This window comes from Indicator indicator, chromosome 12 (genome assembly GCF_027791375.1).
Source record: "Indicator indicator isolate 239-I01 chromosome 12, UM_Iind_1.1, whole genome shotgun sequence".
In the NCBI taxonomy this organism is placed as follows: Eukaryota; Metazoa; Chordata; class Aves; order Piciformes; family Indicatoridae; genus Indicator; species Indicator indicator.
Window position 1 is genome coordinate 13,695,668 of NC_072021.1, and position 17,706 is coordinate 13,713,373.

Below are 17,706 nucleotides of genomic sequence, written 5' to 3' on the forward strand. Positions count from 1 at the left end.
TTGTGGTGGTTTTGATTTTCAACACTGCCTCCAGCTGTTATGATTTTCATCACAGGAGGCTTACGGCTGGTTAGTAGTTCAGAGAAACTTGGCCTTAAGAGTTGACTAGAGTTCTAATGACATTTCACAAAGGCTTTGTCCTCCAGGGGGAAAGGGGAGCACACAAACCAAACAAACCACCTCCAGGAATCAGATCAACCAGATTCTGCAGAGGCCTTGCCAGTACTCAGCTTACCTTTTATGCAACTTTTGCTCACAACTGTTGCAATCACTGTCATGTTCTAGACGGTAAAAGGAGGAGCCACTGCCGTGAACAGAACTCCTTTCATCACCAAAAAAGTGTGCCTGAAAAATACCAGCAGCTGAAGTGGTTTCATTTTTTCAGTCCTAGAAAACAGCACATCACCTTTCAGACACAAGTACTTCTGCTTAACATATGTTACATATTTAATTTAATAAAACCAGACTCAATTCTGAATTTCAAGTCACACTCTTACTATCATCCACAGCAAAATAAAGCTCTAGGGAGGCACAAACCAAGAAAAGACATTTACTATGGCAGGCAATGGCAATGCTAAGAAAACCTTCACTAAAAATCAGTGCTCTGCCACACTGTATCAAGTACAAACTGACCCATCATCCTGAACTTTGCACAGAAAAGGAAGAATATGAATCATCTCCACTTCATGGATGCAGAACAGGATTACAAAGCCATTAGGTGACTTGTTACATCAGAAGCTTCAAACTGTAAGTTAGTATCTCCAGCCCACTACCTTAACCATCAGGTTCCTTCCCTGATAAGGTACACAGTGACACACAAACGCAGAAGGATCTGATGTTTCACTGCAAACAATACGCTACTCTGAAAATGGAAGCCTCTCAGTTTTCCTAACACAACAATTAGATGACAGAGGAAGTAACAGGTCCAGCTTCTCACGAAGTCACTGGCAACACACTAATGCGTTGAGAGAGGAGTTGTTGCCAAGACAAAGCAATAGGAATGAAAGGTGAAGCATTTCAGAAGTGTTGATTTCATATTCCTGGCTCTTCCACTGACTCCTTCTGCAACCAGAGCAAGACTGAAAGGAACACCCTTGCCTCGCCGCTCTGTCTGGTGCATTCAGTACGGACCAAGACTTTCAGTTCAAGGGGCACAACAAATTCACACAGCACCTTATGTACCATGCCCATGATCTCCTTTGATGCCTCTATGGCAACAAACGGGAGAAGCGCTGTCACATGAACAATGAGGACCAGAAGAGTCATTAAGAGGATGTTCCGTGTCTCCAAATCAGTTGAGATAAAAGCCTTAAAAAGGAATTCTGGCAGCTGTGCACATCTGGATAGACAGAAAGAGAGTATTGCAGAATACCAAGCTTACTCCAGGAAAAGTAAGTCAATTCTACCAATCCCGCAAAGTTTGAGGGTGAGTAAAAGGATACTTTCTCCCAGAGGACAATAAGGGATAAATAATCAAGTATGTACAAAAAAAGCTGTAAAATGGTACTGGTCCAAGAAGGATACAGACTACCAAAACTCATGGTGATAAACAAAGAAAATGCCTTCAAGCTTTTGCAAACCTGTCAGAGAAGACAAGACTCCCACCCAAAAGTAGGTCATTTTCTCGAGTACTTTTACCAGCAACAGGAGGTGGTATAACAGTACAGCTGTCATCCCCAGAGACGTGCAGATGACAAAGCTTGTCTCAAGCTGAAATATGATTTAGCAAAACAGAGACAATAACAGAGATTAAAACTTTAATTTAAAACTTTGCCAACAAAAATTGATTACAAAAAGGGAAGTTATCTGTACAAAGTAAGAAAGGAGGTACTCATTTAACGAGAGACTGCCATTGTCAGTATATGCTGGAGGACAAACACTGCTTCAGGTCAAGTGGCAAGTGAGAAATGAACAACTGAGCTCCTAACATGGAATTCTGAAGGGAATTTTCAAACCACAGTAAACAGACCTGAAGCAAGCTCAAAAATGAATCAAGACTTATCAGAAGTCTATTTTCCTTGCAAACCTTTCCCTCAATTTAGAGAAGAAGGATGTATGAGAAAGCAAGACCCAAAACAGCACACTAGGCCAGGACAATAAGTTCTGCCATGCTTCCTTCCACACAAACCTTCCTTCTGGCCTTCTGTATGAAGATTTTCTGCAATTTGAGTGTGCAAGGATATTATCTGAGTGACATTTTCACTTAGAAGTTCTGACTCAAAATGAAGACAAATGCTTTGGAGAGACAGTGACATTACCATGATTAGAAGACCAGTTGCATCATGACTCCTATAAAAATGATGGGTTTCAGACTTTCCAAGTTAATATCAAACAGCAGCTGTTGGTCAATGATAGATTAGTATTTGCAAGACTGCAGTCCTCTTTTCTACCTACCACTCTATACAAAGAGACAAAAGCATCTTTAAAACTCATCACTGAATAGATAAAAATGGCAGGTGATTTCTGAACTCCAGGTTCCTGTAAAACCTAAGCACACAATATGATCATCAGCAGTTTTCTACATTTTTCCACAAGCCAAATGAACAAAACGAAGTTGCAGTGAAGAAATGGAGCATGCATTTTTTTCAAGCAAGCCAACTGAGAACTTCCAGTCCGACTGCTTATTTTCCACTCACTTTTACATCATGTAGTATTTACAAGTTTTTAAACCTTCAGAATCTGGGTTTAGTGAAGAAAAAGTAGGAATAAAAATGTTTTGGCCCAGATTCACTTTACCTACTTATAGATACCTGAGATACCCAAGTTGGGGCAGAACGGCTTTCTGTGCACTACCTACCCAGTAAAAAGACAAACAAATGCTAAAGGAGAATTTGGCCAGAGACTTGAATCTCATCTTAGTGACAATGTTCTCCTTCTTGCAACTATAAAACAAAAAGTGAGCAACTATATCTTAGATTTAGACTAGATATAAGGAAGGAAGCTTTTATGATGAAGGTTGCCCAGACAGGTGATAGAAGCCTCATCCCTGGAAATGTTCAAGGTCAAGCTGTACAGAGCTCTGAGCAACCTGATCTATTTGAAGATGTCTGTGCCCACTGTAGGGGTGTTGGACTAGATGACCTTTAAAGGTCCCTTCCAACACAAAACATTCTATGATTCTGTGATATTCCAATGTAAAAGTCTTAGTTAAGCTTAGAGTAATTGCATTCCTAGCTTAAGTGTTGTCATTAATGTGAACCTAAGTCCTACCTTGCTCACTAGTGGCTCCCACCTAGGGGAGTCAGGGACAGCTACTTTTTAAGGATGAAGAGACATGCATGAGTCCTCCTTACAGCTGGGAAAACAACTCAGTTAAGTAGTTTGCTCAAGTCCATGTGGTGAGTCAGTAACAAGCTAGTAACAGCTTCCTGGATCTTTGCCCTGTGCTCTGCTCACAGGAACCCATATGAGAAAAACTACAGTACAGAACCATTCCCTTTTCCATGTCAAAAAAGAGTTTTACCAAAAAAGTACAGATACTAATAAACAGTGAACATGATGCCTTATTTGACAATTAAAGTTCTGTAGCATCTGGAAACGTTTATTTCCAGCTTTGATTCTTTGATGTCTTAAAGCCTTTAAGAGAAAGCTGAAGATTCAGTTAACAAACATAATGCTGCAGTCAGTACCCTTTACATTAACCAGGATGATATGCTACGTTCTCTAGTTTAAGTAGCGTTTGTACTATTCAGTTTTGCAATCAGAAGATAAACCTTGAAGCCAAGAGAATTCACACATCTTGGGGAAAAAAAAGCCATATTATTTCAGTTTAAACAGAGCGAGCCTCGTAACATGCCATTTACAGAGATTTCAATCCTGTGAATATCTGTTATTGCCATTTCAAACCAAAGCCCTCTTACCCTTAGCCTTGCCCAACCCACGCTGTAGCAGGTAGGACAAATGCCACATGGCAAGAAAAAAATACCCCTCAGAACACAGCGCAATAACAGAAATGAAGCATTTGCACTTTGTTTGATGAATGCAACAGAAAGAAATCACTTAATGCTTCCAAAGACCCTGGGACTTAAGCACAGCTATGGAAAAAGTTGTCTTCCTAGACTCTGGGATTGGTTTGATCCATCTGCCTCACACTGGATTCTTACCTTACCACAGCTAATGAAGCTTTTAACATACCAGGCGAGACAGAACACCATTAGCTTGTTCCATTACATCAGGGAACAAGAGGGCATAATGGATGCCTGTTGTGACAGACAGACAATACTGTATAAAGAAGGCTTTTTTCAATGGCAGAATCAAATCGGACACTACTGGCTAACCAGGAGCAACATCTACATTTTTCCCTTCTGGAGTTCTTAATTTTCTCTTGAACCAGAAACACTCTTTCTAATCAGTTAAATCCAACAGAGAGTTCGGTTCTTAAGCATGCTCTGCACCAGGAAGGGTCGGTCCTACGTCCAATTAAAACCAATTTTCCAAGGGCAGGAGTTCTTCACTGGTCTCCTAGCCGGAAACCTTGACCCCAGTTGTGTCTTCCACCACCCTGCTGATCTTCTGCAGCTCTTCTCATGCTAGCAGGTGGGATACCAAACCCGGACACTCCTCCTCTCCTGTTTGGCAGCCAGCGGTACCTAGGAGAAGCCAGAAGAGAGGAAGAGTTTGAGAAACAGCTGTACCTTGGGAGTAAACACCAGACAAATCTTCCATGCACTACTCCTTTAGTTGATAAACTCTGCAGGACAAGTGGCCTTCCACAGCAGTATTTCAGAATTCCTCCCAAATCTAAGCACACTGGCAAATAGGAATTCTGGGGAACTTCCATCTCTGAGATACGGTTACATATAATAATCCAAACAATGGGAAAAAAAAAACAAAAACAAACAACACATTATAAGAAGAGGCTCATTGTTAAGAATAAACGCTGTGGTACAGACTCTCCCCTTACATTCAGGGGAAATAATAAAAAATTCAAACAACTTCTGAGCATCTCCCTCTCTTCAGTAGTTGCAGAACTCCTGTTATCATAGCATCTAACCATCTCACTGCTCTCCAAGTAAACATTACTGAGAACCAAAGATACTAAGGGAAACAGGCTCAAGCATCTAGCTTGTCTGAAATCAAGCTCAGGTGACCCAGACAGAGCAAACAGGGGCCACCCAACTTAAACTACCACCTAAACAGAGTGATCCAAAGTACAGCTTTAGCGTTTTGGAGGAGATGCCACCAATGCAGAGTCATTTCAGATCTACAATAGCTACACTGAACTCCTGCAAACCCTTGCTGAATTTGACTACTAAAATCTGAGGCTCAGATATAAAATCCATTTTCCTTTCTGCAAGAAAAACAATCCTATGTAGAACAAAAGTTCCTACTATATTAAAGGTATCTGCAGTCATTACAGCTTTTTTTTTTGAACAAAATATTATAGTGCAAAGCCAGGATTTATCTCTTTATAAAGATGTTTGCTGTACTTTTGTTCCTCACTCTCAACTGTAAATTAAATACATGGAATCAAGAGACTTGCACACAATCAACAAGACTGATGGCAGTTTCACAGCTGTTATGACACTGAAAGATGTTTTTAAAAAACATTCTCTTCTAATCGTTATAGAAAATTATCATAAGGGCTTAGAAATTTACCATAAGGGCTTGCAAACACAAAAGTAGAATATAAAGCTTCCTTACTGATTAAAATTTGCACAGGTAGTCTAACTGTAACTCAACTCTGCATCTTCTAATTAACAGTTTATGCTACAAAAAGGGTTAACTGAGTTGCTAAAACAATGAGAACAAGGGAAACTGAAGCTACAAACTTTGGCTGCTGAGCACGGTATTTCAGTGTCAAAATAATGAACAGATCACAAGAAAAAGCTTCGCAGAAACCACGACCTGCAGTCTCGGTCAAGGTGACTGCTACAGACTGCAAAGCAGAATATGCATTGTAGTCCTGAACAAGTCTACAACTGACTCCCATCATTGCTACAGGTTGCTGAACTGGTAGCTACTGTAATAATACATGGAAACACAGATAAAAAGATAATTTACAGGAGAAAACAATTCTTTTTTTTATGATGTGATAATTGTTAGGGAGTTCTCTTTACTAAAGTTCAATTGACTAACACAGATGTTGCTGTTACTCTCTCGTAAGAGTGGGCAAAAGACATGAGTCACCCGTAGGGGTAGCAAAGAACTCTCACGTGGGCCACTTCTTTCTTACAAGAAACTCAACATCTCTGCTGACTCAGCAGCATGGTAAATATGAGACTCTGAAGCAGGTTGATTTAGCAAAGTGTTTGACGCTTCACAATCCCAGCAAATGTTTGTCTGAAGAACAATACAGAAAATTGGACCAAAGAAACAGTGAGCTAAACAGTAACAGCCAGCTTACAGGAACTGAGGTGTGGACAGAAAATTCCTTCCTCCCAAATCCATTGGATATTTAAACATTAAGAAGAAATACAGGTGTCCAACCAGATTTCCTATTAGCTCATTGATGACTCTGCAAGGCAAAAGAAAAAGAATTGTTTCACATGCTGTTTCACATCTCTGAAAATAAACAAATTATCATCTTCTAACAGCTACTACTGTTCACCTGCCATGAGCATTGATGGGACTGTGAACCACAAAAAAATTTCTCTCCCCTCAGCATTTTGCAGCCACTTCTTTAAAAGGGCCAACCTTCAGCGCCAACACATCAACAGGCAGTTCCACCCTCCCTTCCAAGCCTTCTCTACAGTCTGGACTGAAAATGCAATTAAATACTTGTTTACATCAGGGAATTAGACCGTACAGTTATTAGTGTCTAAAATAATAGTTTGTGGAGCTTGAGAAGTTACTGCTGTTTTCACTGGACAACCTGTCTCCTGCTGGACTGAGCTGTTTTGTTCCCAGTTTTGCAAAAACCACTGCTGAATGGAGCCCCTTGAGTATCTTCTGTCATGCATAGAAACAGCAGGTATCCAACAGCAGGCAGCTCTCAAGTGACGGATGAGTCAGTAGGAGGCAGAGCCAGAAGAGGGAATTTGGGTTTGCTGTACTTGCTCCTCCTTTTATAAGTCAACCACATAATTGTTATGGTCACTAACTGTGTTACAGCGGCACCAAGTGGCCCCAGTCAATGCAAGGCACCAGTGAGACAGACCATGCACAGAGGGGATTACTGCATCATGGGGGTTAGTCAGAGAAACCCAACACAGACCAACGAACTCAGCAAGTTAACATGGCACTCTGTGGACTTGCTGTAGACAGTTTGCCTCATTTCACAAGTTGAAAAAAGCATCATGTTGGGCAAGACCATGAGGGCAAGAAGTAACAGCACTATCAGAATCCAGCTAAATTTGTTTCTAAAACCAGTAACAACTGGGATTACACCTTTCTTTACTGTGCAGTACTCCTAGTAAAGACCTAATGCATACATCACTAGAAAAGAAACCAAATTCTTACTACTTTCCCCTCATCTCCATTCCCTAGTTCCCACATGCACATCTCTCTGCTTTTATCATAACTGACCATTCTGTGACACTGAAAATTATCAGTCAGATTATACAGCTTTAAGCCTCTTATTTTACTATTGTAAGTAAATACATACGATCCACCAATGATGTAGTTGAATCCCAGAATAACCCATGGTAGGTAACAAGCCTGAAAAAGAATGCAATGGAGTCAGAAGTTTTAAGTACAAGTTAAGAACATAAATGCTCCACTTGCCACTGCATTAATAAGCATGATTATAATCACAATGTTTTAGGCATTACACAAATTAACTTAAGCAGACTCTACCCAACAAGGTAAGATACCCCAAACTGAGTGACCACTAACATTTTTAGACAAATCACACTCATTTAAGCATTATTAATAAATGTATCTTTGCCACTCTGTTCTACAGCAAGCTTACACCTGAAAGAAAGTCCTAGTATTTCTGATTTTGAAAAGGTCTGGAAACAATGATCAAGAGTTTTCACTGCAAGATCAGGCAGAAATAGCTGAGGCTGCACAAGAAAGAATGATTTAAAATACCAACATTTTCTCAATATGGTGTCACTACATTCAGTTTTTTAACAGGTTCATCTATCAGGATTTTTGTCCTCTTTTTGGATCAGGAACTTCAGTTGCCAAGGACATCTTTTCAGTAAAGCCACACTGGGTGGCACTGTACAGAAGTTCATGAAAAAAATCTGTCTTTGCTGCATCTCAAGGAGTATATAGCAATGTGAAAGTACGGGACGTCTAATATGGCAAAATACTTTTATTTCACCCCTCAACCCTTCACATGCATCTTCTGAGCAGAAACCTTTCCAATATTCTGTGACATACCTTAAATCTTGTTCCAAACCAAAATGATACAATCATGTCTCTGTTCAGCTGGGCCCACACATAAAGTACTGACATTATCAGTGGAATCATCAGCAACTGCAACGGTAAAAAAAAAAAAAGCAAAAAGTTACCAACACTTTCACAGAGAAACTTATGCAGCAGGAGCTATAAGCTTCAAAAATGGTTTGTAAGCATGATACAGCACAACAATCTTTAAAGAATGTCCCAGAATCTTTGCCATTTTGTGAGCTACTGAGAAAGGTAAGCAGGATCATCTACTTGATCATTCTCTTCTGCAAGACCATGCCAAAGTAAAAGGCTCCAACATGCACCAAGTGAAAGAGCAGCTGTGACAAATTCCTCTGCTCCCAGTTGCTTGGTAAGCAGACCTACAGCAGATTTAGCAACATACTTGTGCCACAGTCATTTCCATTCACAACCCAGGGTACTAACATCAAACACACCTAAGCAAATCAACACAATCAGTCTAAAAATTCACACAACAGGTAAGTGACTTCAGCATGCTTTTGAAGAATTTTGTAGCATCTTCTTCAGAGCAAAAACTTTGCACTGTAAGTGCAAAGTTATGGACAGTCCTTAACAGAACTCAGCCCTGATTGCAGATACATGCTGACTGTTTTTATCTACCAGGGGAGCCTGATAAGTGATATAATAAATGCTAAGATAATATTGGACAGAATATTTGAGATATTGGTACATGCTTTGGGTGATGAGGACAAAGAAAAAACAGCAGAGGCAGGCTGAAGCCATGAAGTTATCTTGTGTCCAAAAAACATTCCCCTATTTCCCCGTGTAATACTGGGGGCAGATAGGAACTATGTCATTGAAACTGGTTCTTTAGACCACTATTTTAATCACTCTTCTGAGAGCTTTTCCACTTTGCAGTTCTGATCTGAATGTGAAGCTGCATTTTTCACAAAAAGATCTTCTGCTGGCAAGTAATTTGAGAAGACTAATGACCCCAAGAATTGTTTTTAGATAAAGACTGCAGAATCACATTAATCAGAAGAAACAGTACACAGGTGACATCTTGTGCCCATTTTAGTAATAGGCTGGACACTTCCTGACTGGACAAAGAGCCAATTTTCACTCCCTGACATCCTAACTAGTTAGAAGTGACAAAATCAGATCCAGGATTGTTTACTGAGGCTAACCCAAACTGAAAAACTAACACACGGCAGTCCCTTTTGGTACAAACTAAACAAGCCTAGGTTAACTATGTTGTACAGCTATGCTGATAATACCCTCTAAAAAAATCATTAAATAGCCAGAAAGTTCCATGAGTTGATTATTTAAGAAACTACACTGCACGTACCTGCATATCCATTGCCAAGCCAGTTATCTGTCATTGCACCATTAAGGAAAATGCAGCAAAACCTGATAGACTGGAATGATAAAAAGAAGCTGCACACACACTGAATACACCTGCAAAGGCCTTTAATGTTTAAAATTAAAGCAATGTTCTTGGGTAGTATTAAGTTAACCACTGAAAAATGAAAAACTTCCAATGATCTAGAGACTTAATCAGTTGGTTTCAATACCTGCTTTTCAGTAGCCTTTCAAGCCACCACCTCAAGTCATTACCCCAAGATGATGCACTGGTCTTCCCTCCACAACAAAACAAGCAGTCCTTGCATAAAAGCACGGTACATACAAGTTTAACAGCTGGATTCTTCCATTCGTTTTTTTAAGATTAAAATGTTGGTTTTCTAATTAGAGAAACAGCAGATCACAAAAAAAAAGTATCAATAGACTGTCAGTGAGTCACAGAAAATAATTTCTTGAAGGGCATCAATGCAGGCTTTTAATACTGCTCTCCTAGTTTGGAACATGAAGGATCTATTTGCTATAGTAACCGCTGAGTAGAAACAATTGCTGAAGAATTCTGCTGTCATCAGAATGCTTTTAACAGTTCATCATTGGCACCAAGCATTTTTCCAGATCATGCATTCAGGTTGCTGCTTACATCACAGAGGAAACAAGCAACTGGAATTTTTTTTAATGACCAGTTTGAAAGTAAGTCACAGCCAGATCCATCTAACAGCTCATAGTCAACAACCAGCAACTACAACAAAGCTGATGGTTTTCTCAACAACACAAGTAAATCTAGAGTTTTCCTAGTTACTGCTATTAGCTCAACAGACTAGAAGGAATAGCAAATCCCTCCATACAATGGAATGTGACTAGAGATAAATTAATAAAGGTGATAGCATTGATAAAGGTGATAGCATTTACACTAGCTTTCCTGGCTGTATCAGGTTCATGCTGATGTCACCACTCTGTTTCCCACATGCTTTGCCACTGCAAATTGCTACAAGGAGCTAGAAACGGCACAGACAGAATGCACCTCCAAGGATGAAGGACAACAACCTCTCCTGGCAGCCTGTCAGTGTTTGACCATAAAAAAGGTCTTTCTTGAATTTAAGCAGAATGTTCTGTGCTTCATTTCATGCCTGTTCTCTCTTACCACACCATGGAGCATCACTGAGAGAAGTCTCAATTTCCTTTACTCCCTCCTCTCTAAAGGTACTGATCCATATTGATAAGACACCTCTCTTCCTTCATGCTGCTCGATCCCAGCTTTACCAGCCTTTCCTTGTGTGACAGATGCTCCAACCTTTTAACCACCACCTTCATGACCTTTCACTAGACTTACTCCTGTATGTTCATGTCTCTTGCACTTGGGAACCTGTAACTGGATGCAGCCCAACCCATATTTCTCACAAGGCCTGAGCAGAGAGAAGTAATCACCTCCCCCAATCTGCTGGCAATGTTCTGCCTAATGCAGCCCAGTGGCCACCTCTGTGACATAGGTACAGTGCTGGCTTATGGGCAACTTGGTTTCCTAAAGGATCCACAAGACCATTTTTGCCAAGGTGCTTTGGAAAAGGTCAGTTCCCAGCTTGTCCTCGTGCCTGAGGCTGATCCTCCCCAGGGGTAGGATTCTGCAATTTGCTTTGCTGAGCTTCGCAAGAGTTCTGATCAGCACATTTCTCCAGCCTCTTAAGATGTCTCTGAATGGCAGCACAACCTCCTGGTCTGTCAACAGCTACTTCTAATTTTGCATCCAAGATCTAATGGAAATTCAGGTAGATAGATCATGGAAAAAACTGTTTCCCAACATTGCTAAACCTAGCTTCTTTAGGAAGTTGCCTCTGTGCAGATAACACAACACTGCTTTCACAGACTCAGCTGACTTATACTCATCAGGTAGATCTCTCTATGAGACACCCCAGAATTTCCCACTTCAGGAATGGCAGAGATCAGACCTGTTTGCACGTGGCAGCTTAACCAGACTAAATTCACTCTGAGCACATGCAGCAATCCATAGAAGTGATTAAGTGAAGCAATCCAGGAAACATGGAAGCTCATGCAGCATGAGCTGAGCTTCACATAAGCAGAACTCCAGTCCCTTGTGCCAGCACATTTATTAGTATTCCACTTACTACATTTCCAGGAAAATTAACAGCTCACCTGTGCACATCTGCTATATTTTAAAATTGTTAGTTGACAAAATCTGGCTCTTGAACACATTTCAGGCACAAACAGGAGAACCAAAAATATTGTGAAAGTTTGGTGATGAGCAAAAGGATACAACAATGCAGATCCAGTTAAACAGGAGCATAAACATGTAATCTGCTGGTCTTCCATCAAAAGCCCCTATAAATAAAAAGAATTGTTAGGAACAGTACTGAAATCTTAGTAAGAAATTAAGACTTTTTTTTTTGGAGTCTAAGAAAAGCTTAATTATTAACAATTATCCTCCATGCAGTTTGATTTTCTTTTTAAATGGCCTTAAAAGAGGACCAAAAAACCCCAAACATTCAGCCTACTGCATTAAGTGTACACACAGCAGCTCTACTTAAAAAAGAACACATTAACTCTGGAGGTAAGCGGGCTTAATGTCACAAGACCTCAAATTGGAATTGGACCCCCACCCTCATAAGAAGCACACAGTAAGGAAATACGCTTGCACAGCAAAAGCAGCAACACCAAGTTTAATGATTAAGTCATGTGAAAACCAGACCTTGCTCAGGCAAATTGCATCCTTTTTACATCACCTACTCAGACTCAAGAGATAGAACAGTTTTTATACTCCAGAAAAATTAACATACACGACAAGGAGGGTACAGATCTAAGCACATTCTGTTGCTTCTCCTAAGCTGAGCTGCTTGCCTAAATTCCCATTTCAAAGCATCAATTTCTTTAAGGACAGCGGAAACAAAACAAACAAAAAGCCCCACAAAACCAAAAAGTAACATTCCCTGCAGGTCATACTGAGTGAAATCATCTTTAGATGCCCAGTTGAGTTTACGACTTGGCAGAGAGGAAGGGTTAAAAACCAAAACCCCTAACAACAACTTGCAAACATGAAAGTTGTTAAGCTCTCACTATTGCAAGCTGCAATAAAAGGCTGGCAAGGACCTCAGAACCTGAACAAGACTCCTCTCAACTACCATGATATCCCACACAGGCAAGGAAAGCCTGAGAATGCTGCTGAAACAGACCCAAACCACACAGAACCAAGCTGAATTATGTGCTAAAAATTAAACATCAAATTCCCCAGAAAGAAGGCCACTGCTTCATGTTAGCACCATTTGGCTTCCTACAACTACTTTATATGTCTCCGAAAATGTAAAGAAAGAAAATGTACTTTTAAGCATTAGCTTTTTAGACTAACTGGAGTTAACTCAAGACTATGTAAAACAAAATTGATGTTTTAAATAATAAATGTAAAATAACCAAGTTCAGCCATGCAAGTTACACATGGGAAGGGCTAAATCTTTGGGAAAGTTTTAAAGTTGGAGAACTACATAAACTAGACTTATTTCCTTACAGTTGCCATACAACAAATGGAAACAAATTAAAAGATGAAGTTGGCTAATCTTGTAGAATCTCAAGCACATTAATTCCTTCACAACAGGAATAAATCAAAGCAAGTATTATTCCCTTGAAGATTTTCACTTCTCATTATCTAGGAGATTACTAACATTAGACAAACTATTTAAGCTGACTTTCCAATGAGTATCTAAGAAAACTGAGCTACAGACTGCCAAAAAGCTCAGCACAGGACCAAGGTGAGCTCTAAGCCACTGAGTCCTTTAGTAGGGTGCTGGGTATAATCCAGTCATTGGGCAAGAGCTGCAGACTCAATAACCCATCATTCGTACTGCTGGGGAGTGAACTCTGCACAATCTGGTTTCTCTGTTGATACTGGTTATGTTCTTTTCCAACAGAGACAAAACTGCACTCTCCTTTGGTAGCCAAATTTGAAGCTAGCATGCAACACCAGTGTGCATACACCAGCATATGCTCAAAACTCACATACAACCCTAAAAATAGAAGTTTCAGCAACGTCTACACCTCCCACTTTCAGAAGTATTTAAAACTTCTTTGTAAAGAGGAAGGATCAGCCTAACCAAAAACTTAATTTATACCCACTAAAATGACTCTAACATGGAAAAAAATGCACTGATTCAAACAAGACCACAATTGACTTCCCAGTTAAAATATCCAGATGTGTTGTACAGCAGAAATGTAAATTTACTGTTGAAAGAATTGACTTCCTTCCATGAGACTTTTGCCACAGCATAGACAACTAGAGTATTTTGTAAGTGTACGTACAAGCAGAGATGTCTTATAATTTGCATATATTAATCTTGCTACACATAGCTTTGCACAGGAGAATGTCATAACTGCCAGTACTCTCATGCTCACAAGTTACTGCAGAATGGCTCAAAGAGAAGGAGGAACCACTTCTAGCAATTAAACTACTATTTACTTTCACTAAGAAACCAATCAGATAACCTGTCACCACTCCTCTCTTTCCCTACTATTCTTCTTATAACTCCAAAACGTTTCCACGTTTTCTCTGGATGACAGGTTCACCAAGGAATTCTTCTCTGCCATAAGACTTGTTCTTAACATCCAATCTGAACCTATTCTTCTCTAACTTAAAACCGTTGCCCCTCATCGTATCACTACAGGCCTTTGAAAACAGTCCCTCTCCAGCCTTCTTGTAGACCTCCTGCAGGTACTGGAAGGCTCCTATTAGGTCTGCCTGGAGCCTTCTCCAAGTTGAATAACTTCAGCTCCCTCAGCCTGTCCTCATCTTTCCATCATCCTGCCATGCTCATGGCCATCGCACACAAGAAAACAAAGGTTAACATGATCTTTTACTTTCTATCCCTCATTTCCTGAAATCCAACAACTAAAAGCACCAGACCCTCCTGTTGAAAGAAGTATCAAGTTCAGATTCTAAATGAACAAACTCCCTGCCAAAGGGAAGAAGCCAATCACTGAAAATCAGTTTTCAGATCAATATCCTGTTGATCAACATAAGCAAGCAGAGGTGAGCTGTCTTTCTTACAACTCTGTCTGAATCAGCAAACACCCACAATACCACCAGAAGCTCTATCAGCTACATGCCGAGTTCAGTATGTGCACACAATTTAATGGATAACATACCTGTTTCTAATCGTGATGAATATTGATACAAGAAATACAAATTCACCAAGTAAAGAAATCCTGTTCCAGGTCCCACTGGGAAGAAGAAAGTTGCAGTTATCGGCCGCCATATCTGTCCACATCAAAAGAGAAAGATGCATTTATAGAGTGCAGAAGAAACTCATATGCACATGTGTTTTATTTCCATTTATCATCAATTACTTGGAAGATCAAAGAAGAGATTAAAAATAGCCCAAGTATCAAATACTGCTGCTTCAGCAGCTCTTACGTGTTTTAATCTGATAGAAAAAGCTGTTAAGATTACAACGTAATCACATACAACTTCCCAGATTGCTTCCACCTCTGCTGCAGTACGAAAGGGATATGCTTGCAATGATACTACTCTTTAAAAGCTTCCATACAGAACCCATTCCTGCATGGAGGCCAAGGAATTCAGACAACAGCCTTTAGTGTACAGTTCCAGACAGCACACACGGCTCTGAGCACCTGCTTTAGAGTCTCCCAGCTATCAATATTGCACACAGCCAACTCCATGGCAGAATACAGCTAGGATACATCTAGCCGTGTATGAACAAGCTCTTTAAGCAACAACATTCCAAATAAGGGTATTGGGATCCTGAATATCACAATTTCAGAATGAGTAACAACTAGAGGAAAACAGTCATTTAAGTTACTAAATTTTGGGGACAATACATGAAACAAACTATAGAAAAGGCTAACTTTTTAAAGGTTAGGATCTTTTCCTTCACTTTCATGTTCAGTTCATCCAGTGAGTGATCTCCGCATACACACATAAGTATCAAAACGCTGTAACCTCCCAATGGAAGAAAAAGAGTATATCCAGTTTGTGACTAGTTTTGATTTTGAAACCTCAGGATTCAGTTGTGAGTTTATCTCAACCACACCTAGGCACATTAGTTCACAATCCCAAACACATACTTTGTCAAATTCCAAGCAGGAATGTGGAAGAGATGCACTTTGTTAGCTGTGTCTTACTGCCTCCAAAATAGTATAAGATGGTTGCAAACCTGCCTGTAAGCCCTGTTCCCTAAGTCACACCCACACAAATGCACAATGGAGGCCAGGCAAGTCACCTGAAGTCACAGCCACAGGTTTTATGATTACAGAGTGCCTTGGCATAACAACCAGTGCCAGCCAGAATAATTCCTAAGAAACGCTTAGGCCAAAAAAAAGGCACCAGAATGATACACAAACCAAACTACAGGGCTTATGATGGGCCACAGCCCTCCCTGCCTCACCCAGGGTCCCTGGCATGGCCAGGCAATACAGCCTGTATCGCTCTGGTGGGAAGCTCAGGGCCTGTGGAAGCAGAGCACTAGCTAAATGCGGGACTTAGCTCGCAGGCCTTATATAGGCTGAGCAGGAAGGTAGGCCCGGCTTCCTGCTGAAGGTGATCTGGGTCATTCCTACAGGCTACCTGCGTGCACAATATCCTCCTAATGCAACCACGGACCCAGGGGAAGGGGCCAGCCCCTGCCGCAGCCCCTCTCCCCGCAGCACGGCCGGCCGCGCACTGCAATTCCCAGCATGCCGAGCGCACCCCAGGCTGGGTTCTCCTATGGCCGGCTACCGCAAGGCACGCCGGGATCGGTAGTGCGGCCCGTACCTGGAAGCGGTTGATGAAGGCGTCGGGCCAGAGGAAGAGGTAGACGGGGCTTACGAGGCCTAGCTTGCCGATGAGCGGCACCGCGATAGAGCCGGCGAACCAGTAGCGGGTGATCAGCGGGATGCTCCGGAACCAGTCCCCAATGTCCGACATGCCGCTGCTGCCGCGCTCGGTCACCGCCGAGGCCTCGCTACGAACCGGCTGCTGAGAGACTAGGGAATATCTGTCCGCGTTCCTCCCGCCACCGCCCCGGGCAGGGAGGGAAGCCCCAAGCCAGACGTGGCGCCGCCGAATTCGGCCGAGCCCCCGCTACTTCCGGCCCTGCCCACCGCTACCGGAGCAACACCAGCGCCCTAAGTCCCGCCTCCGCGGGAGGCGCTCAGCGACCCGCTGTTGCTGGGCGACGATGATGCCGCTCCCGTCACTACGACCGTCCGCCGGGCTGGGCCTGTAACCTGTGCTAATGCGAGGGCGTTGAAAGTAAGAGTGAAGCGGCCTTAACTCCCTCACCCGCGAAAGCCTCCAAGAAAGTATTGAGTGTCCTCTTGCTTTCTTGCATTAAGTTGCAGAAATATTTCACAGAATCCCAAGTTGGAAGGAAACTCAAGGATCACGTGGTCCAACCTTTCTCGACCAAAGCACCATCTAGACAATAGGTCCAGCACCCTGTCCAGCTGAATCTGAGAAGTGTCCAGTGTTGGGAAATCCCCCACTCCCCTGGGGAGATTATTCCAACGGCTCATTGTTCACTGTGAAAAATTCTCCTCTTGTATCCAATAGGAATCTCCTCAGGAGTAGTTCATATCCATTACCCCTGATCTTTCCCATGTGACTCCTTGTAAAAAGGAAGTATCCTTCTTCTTTGTAGCCACCCTCTAAATACTGGAACATGGTAAGGTCTCCCTTGAGCCTTTTTTTCTCCAGGCTGAACAAACCCAGTTCTCTCAGCCTTTCCTCATATGGCAGCCTCCCAGTCCTTTGTGGCCCTTCTCCGGACCCTTTCCCACCTGTCCACACCCTTTTGGCACAGCAGGGACCAAAGCTGAACACGATATACCACAAGTGCTGAGTGGGATGATGACTTTTGTATCTCTGCTGGTGATGCCTGGTTGATGCAACCCAGCATCCTGTTGGCTTTCTTTGCCACTGCTTACTCATATTGAGCTTCTTGTTCACCAGGACCCCCCAGGTCCCCTTCCACAGAACTGCCTCCCAGCTGGATGGATCCCAATCTGTGCTGCGCTCCTTGTCCTTGCTGAATTTCATAAGGTTCTTTTAGCCCACTCCTCCAGCCTATCCAGGTGTTCTTGCAGGGTGGC

At 41.8% G+C, this 17,706-nt stretch overlaps 1 protein-coding gene across 2 annotated transcripts; it reads right to left on the minus strand.

Moving 5' to 3' along the window:
• Window positions 1-1,783: 1,783 nt before the first annotated feature.
• Window positions 1,784-16,540, minus strand: DERL1 (derlin 1). 2 transcript variants are annotated; one of them, XM_054385340.1, is made up of 8 exons: window positions 16,388-16,540; window positions 14,761-14,872; window positions 11,888-11,952; window positions 9,608-9,634; window positions 8,272-8,367; window positions 7,547-7,599; window positions 6,347-6,397; window positions 1,784-4,589 (listed from the first exon to the last, which is right to left on the minus strand). In XM_054385340.1, the coding sequence occupies exons 1-8, from the start codon at window positions 16,538-16,540 to the stop codon at window positions 4,451-4,453; spliced, it is 696 nt and encodes a 231-aa protein (XP_054241315.1). In that variant the 3' UTR covers window positions 1,784-4,450. The 2 variants fall into 2 exon arrangements, with proteins under 2 accessions (XP_054241315.1, XP_054241314.1); XM_054385339.1 differs by having other exon boundaries at window positions 6,347-6,457.
• Between the last annotated feature and the right edge of the window lie 1,166 nt (window positions 16,541-17,706).